This window comes from Bufo bufo, chromosome 2, assembly GCF_905171765.1.
Source record: "Bufo bufo chromosome 2, aBufBuf1.1, whole genome shotgun sequence".
Taxonomy (NCBI): Eukaryota; Metazoa; Chordata; class Amphibia; order Anura; family Bufonidae; genus Bufo; species Bufo bufo.
The window spans coordinates 89044931-89057500 of NC_053390.1; the positions used below are offsets into that span (position 1 = coordinate 89044931).

Below are 12570 nucleotides of genomic sequence, written 5' to 3' on the forward strand. Positions count from 1 at the left end.
GTGTGCAATAATGGGCCAAATCTCGTAGCAGCTCTGGGCCTAGCCAGTTTGACGCACATCCCTTGCCTGGCGCATGTGCTGAATTTATGTTAATAACTTGTCCCACATTTCCACCCGATCAGATTTCAGCCATTGACCTCCCTTGGATGTGGTATCCCTTTCTCAGGCTCCCTCTCCGGCATTGAACCCCGATTCCCCGTGATCACCATGGTAGGCGCATAAAAGAACATGGAAAGTTGATAGGGAAGATATCCAATTGGATTGTGGACGTCACGGGGACGCGCGATATGGTGGAGCAGTATGTGTGCACACGCCTATACATACTGAATGACGGGTCTGCCCCCTTCAACTTCTGGGTCTCCAAATTGGGCACATGGTCTGAGCTTGCCCTTTACGCCTTGAAGGTGCTGGCCTGCCCTGCAGCCAGTATATTGTCTGAACGTTTGTTTAGCATGGCAGGGGGCGTCATCACAGACAAGCGCAGCGGCCTGTCCACAGCCAATGTAGACAAGCTCACGTTCATTAAAATGAACCAGGCAGGGATCCCACAGGACTTCTCCGTACCTTGTGCAGAATAGACATGTATACCGGCCTCATCCAGCCATTGTTGTACTCCAGCGCACTTTCTCTTTGTTTTATTTTTTATATTTCTCAATGTTTTGGGGTCTACCCAAATTTGAACAAAAAAAAACAAAAACAGGTCCGGGGTCAAGTTCGTGTCCCGAACTCAAACTTTTTTGCGAAGTTCGGCCGAACCCGAACTTCCAGGTGTCCACTCAACTCTACACGTAATTAAAAATTTAGCATGGCCACTGAGTAATTCAATAAAATATCTGTATAACGCCACCTGTTTTTTTATTTTATTTCTTTGACCTGCTCACCGAGATGGCCGCACATGCTCAGCTTCATCCTTCAACTACCTCCTGAGTTGTGATCGGGAAAGCTGAGACACGCCCCCTTTGCTGCAGCAGAAAAGACACTCCCCTTGAGCTGTCAGCTTGATATAAATCTAGCAGAGCAATGAATGTGGAGATCTCTGGATCCATGTGAGGACAGGGCTGGTTCTAGCTTTGTTAGAGAGATTGTCATGTACTATATGATGTCTGATTTTCATTTTTTACATTAGTCATGGGATAACTCCTTTAAATAACACCACATGTGTATACTTTAAAGAGGGTGTCCAGGTAAAAAAAAAAATAATTATAATAATTTAAAAACTACTCCGCATCTTAACCTCAATGAACCCCCGCTGCCCCTGTTCCCACACTGCCCAGTCCCCTGCTGCTCCAGCGATGACATTGTAATACAGGGTGCATCCTTGTATGCAAACCACTCAGTGCCGGACTGGGGTGTCTAGGGCTCACCAGTAAACTTTGTTCTGGGGGACCACTGTACAGCAACATACAAATATTATGGGACCCTCATTCACAAATTCCCAGACGCTGCATTCTCTATACATTTCAATGGAAAGGTGGCTGCCTTGGCGTGCATGCCAGGTTTCCAGTAAAGTGTATAGGGAATGTGGTAAGTGGCAATTGGTGGATTCCAGTTCACCCACAGATTTTATTGTCTAAAACTAAAGTATGAACAGGCTGGTGCTACTACCCCAAGATGGATAGTGCTGCGGTAACGCTCCCACAATAATGTAGCAGAAAATTTACTAAATCGCTATATGTGGTTACTGCTATCACACTCCACCACTACTTAGCTGGCACAATTAAACCCAAGGATCAAACAAAAACCGAGCAATACATTTTTTAAATGATACACAATTTGGGAATATTAAAGGGAACCTGTCCCCATGAAAATACAAATTAATCCTCAGGCAGCATATTATAGAGCAGGAGGAGCTGAGGAGATTGATATATGGTTTTATGGTTAAAGATTCAGTAAAACTTGTATTTCATTCATTTAAATTCCAGCTTATTCTGGGCTTTGAAGTCAAGGAGTCAGTCCTATTAGTGATTGACAGCCTTCCTTCTATGACTGATAGGAATTCAAAGCCCAGAATGAGCATGGATATAAATGAATAAATTACAAAGTTTTACTGAATCTTTTCCGATAAAACTGTACATTATCCTGCTCCGCTCCTCCTGTCATGGTTCTGCAGATTAATTTTCATTTTCCTGGCGACAGGTTTCCTTTAAGGGCATTTGGAAACCACGAATTAACTATTATCTGATTTTCAAAATGTCCTAGCAAAAGCTGCACAGGTTCCAGTCCAGTATGTTCGTGTGAGAAGTCTGACTGTCTGATAAACTCCACCGGTCTGATGTATCCCCAAAATGCTGAACAGAGAGTTTAGTAACGTCACTCTTGCTACGGATACTGATGTGGAAAAAAAATAAGTCAGGCACGCTTTGGAAAAATAAGCGTTTTCTTTTGTCATTGACATCACACATCTGTGTACTATTTTACAATCGGAAAATCCAAATGATCTGGGGTGGTGGATACAAAGGTATTGAACTACTTTCCTTAACTCTAAGAACAAAAATTTCTGGTTACAGATTTTCAAAAATGACAGATGTTTCAATCAAAAGCGAATCGTTCCACTTCATAATTTAATCCAGTTGGAGCCATCGAAATCAGGTAAAAAGAAAAATAAAAAATCAGCTCAACATAGCTTTAATATAATCTCCTCTCTAATCTGTTTTTATTCTTTTTGTGGCACATACTTAGCAACCTTTAAATTGTCTTTTGTGTTTCTCACTGTAATGTCTCGATACCGGGTGGCTGTCATATCTTCTCTCGATGTTATAATTAATATAACCGGAATCTTTGGAATAAGGGTCTTTTCGTCGTGCCCACATAAATTGTATTGCATGGGAATATTAATGAATACAAGCCCCCCTAGGTGCAGCAGGTAATATGTTGTCTTATATTCTGTGTAGAGCTGCCTTCAATCTCATCTCTTCTCATAAGGAGGATTTTCTCAGACCTAATTTGCGCCAACACATGCATTCTACAGGAAAAGAAGCCATTTGGTAATGATGTTTCACCAGCAAATTCATACCAGTCAGATTTACTTTTAATCTTATGGGCTATCATATTTCTAAGATTCTGAGCTTTTTTTTTTTGCACACAAATCTAGGTTTGTCTGGGATATGCCCTGTAAATGGTTTTATCTTGCAGAAAAACATCCCAATGTTTTCTTATTATTACTTTAAGTATACCGGCTAGGCTGTTATATTGTGAGATAACGGGTGGAATAGTAACCTCCTCCTCTCCCATTACCGCCCTGCTTAATAACACATCTCTTATGTTCCTATTCTGTAACAGTAGTTGCCTCCTCATTCTTCCCATGAACATTTTTTGTTTCCCTTATGAAATCTGCATCGCATCCCTTCACCTCAAATCTGTCCTGGAGGATGTCTGCCTCTCGTACATAATCCTTCCTCTTACTGCAATTCCTACGGGTCCTTATGAAGGTCTTATAGGGAACTAAGCAAGGACCCCACCCAGATGTTGAAAAAGGAACTGGATGGATGAATTAGTAAAAGGGGAAATTGTTGGTAAAACTGAGAAAAAAAAATAGGCAAATCCCCACTCACGGATTGTCACTTTCTACCACATGTGCCAGCTGAGTAGTGATGGAGTGTAATAGTGCAGTAACAACATTATTAAGTACATTTCTTTATTATATTTACTTACACCAACATATTCCACAAGCCCTTTAGATTTCACAAATTCCCTATCAGTATGTCATTGGAAACTGGAGTACCCAGAGGAAACCCACGCAAATCAAGTTGAACATACAAACTCCATGCAGATGTTGTCCTTGGTCAGATTCAAACCTATGTTAAGCACTGAGCCACTGTGCTGCCCAAAGATGCCCTTTGTTTCGTACCATGTAAAGTGTGAGATCATGTGTAGCAGCCAGAGCTTGCATGAAAAAGGCCAACATACAGTTTTACATCTATAGGTTATTACTCATATCTGTAGCTGCTATATAGCCCGAGATATTCCAAGTTGAAGCCCTGTTGGCTGAGTTCACACTGGCATTTTTATTTAAGTTCTGTTCCATTATAGGCAATAATGAAAATAATACAAGCAGTGTTCCATCGAATGATGGAAGCCAATGTGACCTGACATACCCTATTGACTATTAGAAAACACAGCATTTTACAGACAAAAAAGCAAAGCATGTTGCACTATTTTGTCCCATATTTTATATTTATCTGCATAAAGCTGCACGCTTCAGGGTCAGCATTTAATAAGAGTAAGGGATGTATTTTTCCTGTCTTTATAGATATTCACTAGTAATGAGCGAGCACCAAAGTATTCGGGTGTTTGTCCCAAACACATTGCTATATTCGTGTGCTCTGCCGAGCACCCGAGTATAATAGAAGTCAATGGGAGACAACCAGGCACCCCGTGCTCGGAAGAGAAGAGGGTGACTGATTCATAAAAAAAGGTTAGAAATTGATGGAAACCCCATCAAAATGGTTTGGAAATGGCATTAAGAGGATAGCTGGATGCATCTTACACTCCTATTATGTACAACATACAATAGACAACCACACAAACGCTGTATGCCAAAAGCCAGGTATGTGTAAGCCATCAATCTACCTTACAATGGCAGCCTTGTGCACTATGAGATATTCCAAACCAGCTCTCATCAGACTGAGAACCAGTAAATCACGAATTTTCCATGCAAAAGGCTACACTAATAAGCTTGTCATAAGACTCAGTCTATGAAGACTATGAAACCAATAGAGGGTGCTATTGAGTTATGAACAGCGCCCTGTATTGGTTTTATAGTCTTCTGACAAGAATATTTGTCTCGTCATAAGACTGTGAAACCAATAGAGGGCGCTGTTCATAACTCAATAGCGCCCTCTATTGGTTTCATAGTCTTCTGACAATAATATTTGTCTCGTCACAAGACTGTGAAACCAATAGAGGGCGCTATTCGTAACTCAATAGCGCCATCTATTGGTTTTCATAGTCTTATGACAGCTGAAAAACAAGGCAGATTCTGCTCATTTGCATGTCTTTCCCATATGCCCGTTGTAACGGAACGCCTTGCACCCCGACCGGGTACCTCCGTTGAATAGATGCTCCTAGTGCTTTCCGAGGACTCCAAGCACTCCACTTGACACCGTACGCACTGCAGACCCCACGAACCGCCGAAGCTTGGTTGAGGTCTCACCGTCTCCTACCCACCCTGGACCTACGACAAGGCTCCAGGCTCCAGTAGGTGAACCTCTCCTAAATCCAGAGAGCAGGTACCAGGAACAAGCTCTTACAAGAGCTAGTAGTTATAGCCAGGGGAGTATAGCAAATCTCCCAGCGTATAGCAATCCCCAGCGTTGATCAGTTACCCAAACATCAGCCTCAACATGAGAAAGGGTAAAACAGGAACTGACTGTACTTCACGTACAGCCTCTTTTATTTACAAACCAAAAACATAGTACTGCCCACAGGGGTTTGAAAAACCACCAATCAATATGTTACAACAAATCCCCACAATGCATCATGGTTTCCTCCTCTCTGCCCTGGAAACCCCCGAGAAGTAATCCAATTATCTCTCAGGACAAAGGGGAATGGCCAATACACACGTGGGGACAATGGAACAGACATCACTTACTCAAACATACAATGTCCCACCCTTTACAATACACATAGACATTTAACACATTCCCAGACAGCTCAAGTCTGAGTGCTTATTATTAGGTGAATGGCACTCAGACAACATGAATACAATAAAATGAGCTAACTGGGTACCCTCACATAACATACAATACAATTACACAGACAGATGGTTCTGTCACACATCTCAAAACCCCACATGTCCCCATATGGCTTGGATCTGAGCGCTCAGATGCCACAAACACAGTCAAATCGCCATGGAGTTTAAGTTTTGCATGGGTTGATGAGAGGGCCCATAATCCTGGGGCAAGAGGCTGGTAGCCAGGCCCCTCCAAAACCCAGTGGCGAGGTTGGTTTCGCCACATATCTCCCCCTCTCAGGGAAGACTAACCAGATACCTGACCTCACGGTCAGTACCTGAGTTAGTCTGGCAGTCCACCCACAACCCAATACTGGACCTGTTGAATTTTGGGGCCTGGCTCTGTTCTGAATGTCCCCAGCTGTTGAGGGGGCATCTGCTACTCCTTGCTTCCTTGTTGCTCTCTAGCTTGGAGCTGTAGGTACTTGGTGGGCAGAGGCCGACTGCGCTCTGCCCCGATGCCAGCTCTTCCGCTGGGGTAGCCTGTGGGAAGTCCGGCTTTGGAGAAGAGGATAGGGGATGGCAGAGGCCGACTGCGCTCTGCCCAGATGCCAGCGCTTCCGCTGGGGTAGCCTGTGGAAAGTCAGCCTCTGGAGAAGAGGATAGAGGAGGGCAGAGGCCAACTGCGCTCTGCCCAGATGCCAGCTCTTCCGCTGGGGTAGCCTGTGGGGAGTCAGGCTCTGGATAAGAGGATAGAGGAGGGCAGAGGCTGACTGCACTCTGCCCAGATGCCAGCTCTTCCGCTGGGGTAGCCTGTGGGGAGTCAGGCTCTGGATAAGAGGATAGAGGAGGGCAGAGGCTGACTGCACTCTGCCCAGATGCCAGCTCTTCTGCTGGGGTAGCCTGTGGGGAGTCAGGCTCTGGATAAGAGGATAGGGGAGGGCAGAGGCTGACTGCGCTCTGCCCAGATGCCAGCTCTTCCGCTGGGGTAACCTGTGGGATGTCCGGCTCTGGAGAAGAGGATAGGGTAGGGCAGAGGCCGACTGCGCTCTGCCCAGATGCCAGCTCTTCCGCTGGGATGTGGTCAGGGAATCCTATCCCCAGGACCTTGTTGCAGATCGGCTGTGGAGAGGAGGAATCGCTTACCTCCTCCTCCTGGCATTCCTGCAGGGTTGGTGGGGGATCTGAACCGGCCGTCCAGCATCCCGGTAGGCCTGGTGCAGAGACCGCGGTCCCATCTGCACCATCGGAGTTAGGGGTGCTGTCCCCCTGTGGTTGGGGAGAGAGATCGGTTGTCTCTTCTCTCTTTACAACACACTGCCGCTGGGGAATGGAGACGATGCTCTCCTCTCCCTGCAAAACATACTGCCGCTGGGGAGCAGGACCAACTGTCCCTACTCCCTGAAACTCCGGCTGCCGTTGGGGATCTGGACCGACTGCCCAGCATCCCTGTAGGGCCGGTGGAGAGATCTCAGTCCCATCTCCACCTGCCATATGGGTTTTCCCCCAGGACCAGTCTATGAGGTCCCCTACCTCTGTAGCTGGCACTGAAGCAGGGGATACTTCAGTTGGGTCTTCCCAGAACACCTCCACAATATCCTTCCAGCTGAAGGGCTCTGGACCTGGGTCTGACACTCTGCTCTCTCGCTGAGCCCTCTCAATGGAGTGGAAGAGATCTCGGTAGTCCTGCTCCAGTTCCCACTCCAGGGTTGCTAGGTGAGCCAGGTCTTATTCTACCTCATGGGGGTCATCCCAATCCAGCCTAGCCTCCCTCTCGTAGAAGATATTCTGAAGTCTGGACTGTGCCGGGCTCCCGAAGTCAGGCTCTGCAAAGGACTCCCATAACAAGCCTGGACCATAAAACTCCTCTCCCTCTGGCTTGTCATGCTCAGCTGCCCAGGGGGAATGTTGAATGACATGCCACCTTAGGGCCTGGTAAGCGTCCTCTAGCCAAAGCTCCTTACATACCAGATTCTGGAGCTCTGTTACCCAGTCATCCAGGGGCTGCTCTCCCAAGAGACCCATCCGCATCGCCACACGCTTCTGTAGCTGCTGCTCATAACTGGGGAGACTCTTACCTCGCCGCCGCTGGGCATTTTCCAGGGCATCATACCAGACTTCCTTTCTGTCTGCATCCCTGTAGATTGCGGCTGCCTCCTCCCCCTCTTCATAGAACGCTGTCCGAAGACTAGCCGATTCCATCCTGCTGTAGCCAGGGGCGCTGTATGGATACTAGCGTTGCCCTCAATTTAGTAAATCCACGAACGGTGTCTCCGAGCTGCTTCTCCTCACACTAGGACGCCATCCCACTGCTGCCACCAAATGTAACGGAACGCCTTGCACCCCGACCGGGTACCTCCGTTGAATAGATGCTCCTAGTGCTTTCCGAGGACTCCAAGCACCCCACTTGACACCGTACGCACTGCAGACCCCACGAACCGCCGAAGCTTGGTTGAGGTCTCACCGTCTCCTACCCACCCTGGACCTACGACAAGGCTCCAGGCTCCAGTAGGTGAACCTCTCCTAAATCCAGAGAGCAGGAACCAGGAACAAGCTCTTACAAGAGCTAGTAGTTATAGCCAGGGGAGTATAGCAAATCTCCCAGCGTATAGCAATCCCCAGCGTCGATCAGTTACCCAAACATCAGCCTCAACATGAGAAAGGTTAAAACAGGAACTGACTGTACTTCACGTACAGCCTCTTTTATTTACAAACCAAAAACATAGTACTGCCCACAGGGGTTTGAAATACCACCAATCAATATGTTACAACAAATCCCCACAATGCATCATGGTTTCCTCCTCTCTGCCCTGGAAACCCCCGAGAAGTAATTCAATTATCTCTCAGGACAAAGGGGAATGGCCAATACACACGTGGGGATAATGGAACAGACATCACTTACTCAAACATACAATGTCCCACCCTTTACAATACACATAGACATTTAACACATTCCCAGACAGCTCAAGTCTGAGTGCATATTATTAGGTGAATGGCACTCAGACAACATGAATACAATAAAATGAGCTAACTGGGTACCCTCACATAACATACAATACAATTACACAGACAGATGGTTATGTCACACATCTCAAAACCCCACATGTCCCCATATGGCTTGGATCTGAGCGCTCAGATGCCACAAACACAGTCAAATCGCCATGGGGTTTAAGTTTTGCATGGGTTGATGAGAGGGCCCATAATCCTGGGGCAAGAGGCTGGTAGCCAGGCCCCTCCAAAACCCAGTGGCGAGGTTGGTTTCGCCACACCCGTGTTTATGCAAATGAGTTTTTACATGACAAAACTGTATAGAAAAGGTTATTGAATATTATGTTAGAACAATCGGAAAACTTTTTGTCGCCCTAATGATATGGATCTAGGTGTGCAGGTCCACCCAAGCCATCCAACAGATGCAAAATAACTTTGAGGTTTACTGGTTCTCGGTCAGCTGAGAGCTGGTTTGGAATATCTCATAGTGCACAAGGCTGCCATTGTAAGATAGATGAATGGCTTGTACATACCTGGCTTTTGGCATATACCAGGGATGGCCAACCTGAGACTCTCCAGATGTTGCAAAACTACAACTCCCAAGTTGCCCAGACTGCCAACAGCTATCAGCCTACAGCATGGCATGGTGGGAATTGTAGTTTTACAACAGCTGGAGAGCCACAGGTTGGCCATGCCTGGCATATAGCCTTTGTGTGGTTGTCTATTGTATGTTATACATAATAGTCGTCTAAGACGCATCCAGCTATCCTCTTAATGCGGTTGCCAAAAATCAATTTCTAACCTTTTTTTTTTTTATGAACCAGACACCCTCTTCTCTTCAGAGCAGGGGGGGCCTGGGGTTCTCCCATTGACTTCCATTTTATTAAATTGTATTCGAGCACCCGAATTATTCGGCCGAGCACTCGGATCTGCCGAGCATAGTGATGCTCGAGCCGAACAGCAGTTCAGCCGAGCATGCTCGCTCATCACTTATATTCACCTCTCCATAACAGTTAATTCAATTACACCTTTTAACACATTAGGCATTGGCATCATTTTTGGCAGCATTTTATTAAAAAATATAACAATTTTAGTTATTAATAAAAAAAATAAAAAAGCTACAAAACACAAAATGGGATCAAACCATTAGAGTCAAATAACACCCTGTTGTTAGGCCACAGAAATTACCAACAGGACTCTTACCATTTTAATCATAGTGCTTACAAGGAGACAGGTTGTTTTATCACTATACATGCAGCAATGAAGACATGAGCAGTCATGTTGTACAGTTGGGTGGGGAGGGTTCACATAACGTTTTTGCCATCATTTAACCTATATGTTGGTAAAAAAAATAATAATAAAGAAGTAGCACACCACACTTTTGTATCCTGAAGAGTCTGGTAAAAAAAAGGCATACATCAACGTATACTTTATTTTTTATTTTTACAATACAACTCTAGGGTAAATGGATGGCACTTTATGGCATCAGTCTGAGGCATCCATTAATGTATAAGTCTTTTGTATACCCTAAACAGATGGGAAAGCCATAATGTGAACCCACCCATACAACTACCGTACCAGTCTTCCATCTCCTGATCCAAGGTCAACCAATCTTCCTTTCCGTCCTTGTAATAGTTTTCTCACATTAGCAGTTTGAATCTTGCCAGAAGGTAAGTATGGGACCTGTGTAAAGAAATAAATGAATTGTACCGAGTTGCAATACCAGACACAGCCCATGGAAACTGGCAACTTTTCTGAATGAAAACAGCTATGTGTTTAATTTTATATAACCCTGATGAGGCTTTGATTACCAGAGCAAATCTATGTATATTATTTTAATATTTTGGACATATTTAATAAAGTTTAGTTATTGGTAAAAATGTGGTTTGTGGGTAATTTTACCGATTTTTTTATTTTTACATTATTCCTTTTGTAAGGGGTTGCTCTCTCAAACAGGGCGGCCATGACAGATTCATTAGTAGACAACAGTATTAAAGTCCAAACTGATGCTTTATTTTATAAAAGTCCAGCAATTTACAGGCAACTCCAGTTATACTTCACTGGGTACAGTGTAGATCCATCATCACAAAACAGAACTTAAACAAAATCAACTCCTGCCCATCTGGGCTCTAACTAATACAGATTAGCTCCAAGCTCACCTATTGAGCGCAGGTCACACAGAGAATCCGACGTCTCTAGCCAGTAAGGCAGCCAGCTTAGACTTCTTCCAGGCATAACTCCCACTGACTGACAGCCTGGGATGCCCCTAACGATCCCAGCTGGCTACACCTGAGGATCCCTCAGGCTAGGGGAAAAACCTGCCCTGGAATGGGGTTGGACTGGGGAGGTCCCACTACCTTCCGAGTCAAAGTAAAAGCCCGCCCTTGAACTTTTAACAAAACTGTCTCAGCAACCTACACCTTGCTGAAACCACTTTAGCTTTTTCTGGATTTTTCTTACCTCACCCAGTTGAGGAACCTGGGGGAGATATACACTCCTTCCTAGACTTTTCCATACACTTTACCACACCTTCTACGTCTCTTAAAGGGGTTATGCTACGATTAATGTAAAGAATCAATATCAGACATTATTTAGTACATGACAATCTCTTTCTAACAAAGCTAGAACCAGCCATGTACCTCACATGGATTCAGAGATCTCTCTATTCATTGCTCTAATCTTTCTACTAGATTAATTTCAGCATGGCAATTCAGGGGGTGTGTCCCTGTAAAGCCACAGCTTCTAACAGAAAATATGTCTGGTGATAGTTGAAGATTTAAACTGAGCGCGTGCGACCAACTCTATGGGCGGAACAAGAAATAAAGAAAATAAACATCAGGTGGTGCTACTAAATACCTCAGTGGCTATGCAAAATTTTTAATTCGATGCAATTACAAAAGTATTCAGATCCAGGTACTGTTTTGAAAAGGGTAGAATAATTTTCGTGGCACAACCCCTTTAAAGAATGTGTGCCTTTCAGAACTCTTGGTTTCATCACATTCATGGATTAGATATTTTAGAGGACAAATTAAACTTTCACACTACTTTTTTATATATGCTACAACAATTTACTGCTACAACTGTTTGTTTCCTCCTCCACTCATATTGATTTGCTTTACATCAATTGTCTTATCTACCTCATTATCCTTATGTACGTTGTTGTATATACATGAGATTGATGCAATTGTGCCATCTTTTCAGTTTGCCAATAAAATGTATCAACCACTGAGGAATCTAATTTTTTATCTTCCATCTATATCCCAGTACATTAGCCTATGTATTAATAGTACACAGTAAGTTGTTAGGGCATGCCTTTAAGTAGGACCTATGGTCAGACAGCATGACAAGTATGTTCATCTTGATGCTGCAACTACCTGCTGCTAATGACCAGTAGTTGTCATTACTTCCAATATAGATTAATGTATGTAAAGTCTGTTAAAGGGGCTGTCCAAGTGTAAAAAGAAAAAAATTGTAGAGAAAGGTATTAAAATAATAAAAACAAATTCCAAACACCCTCTGTTCCAGCGCCACTATTCTGAGCGAACCCGCCACTACAGCCATGACATCCTGTACATCTTATGTGACCTCTGCAGCCAATTACTGGCCTCAGCTTTTATGCCACAAGACAGCTAAGCTCAGTGGTTGGCTTGAAAAAACACAAAGCCTGGACTATAGGAAAGAATGGCTGTGTCAGAGCTGAGGGGGTTTGAAACTGTGAATGTAATTTTTATTATTATTTCAATACCATCTCATGCCTTACATTATTATTTTTTTTACTCAGGAAAAACAAAAATACTAGAATCAACATGTTTTATATAATCAAAGGAATTCTCTGGTTTTATAAACAAATTCTTTATTTGCCCAGAGTACCACTAAACACTGCATATTTTTGGCCTATATACCTGTTTTTT

The 12570-nt window shown here is 44.3% G+C and overlaps 1 protein-coding gene across 2 annotated transcripts in view; it reads right to left on the bottom strand.

Moving 5' to 3' along the window:
- LOC120992368 (adenine nucleotide translocase lysine N-methyltransferase-like) overlaps positions 1 to 12570 on the bottom strand; it is a 75489-nt gene that overhangs the window by 15976 nt on the left and 46943 nt on the right. For both annotated transcript variants that reach the window (XM_040421309.1, XM_040421308.1), the window contains exon 3: positions 10238 to 10342. In XM_040421309.1, coding sequence (XP_040277243.1) covers positions 10238 to 10342 — 105 coding nt within the window. The remainder of the gene's footprint in view (positions 1 to 10237; positions 10343 to 12570) is intronic.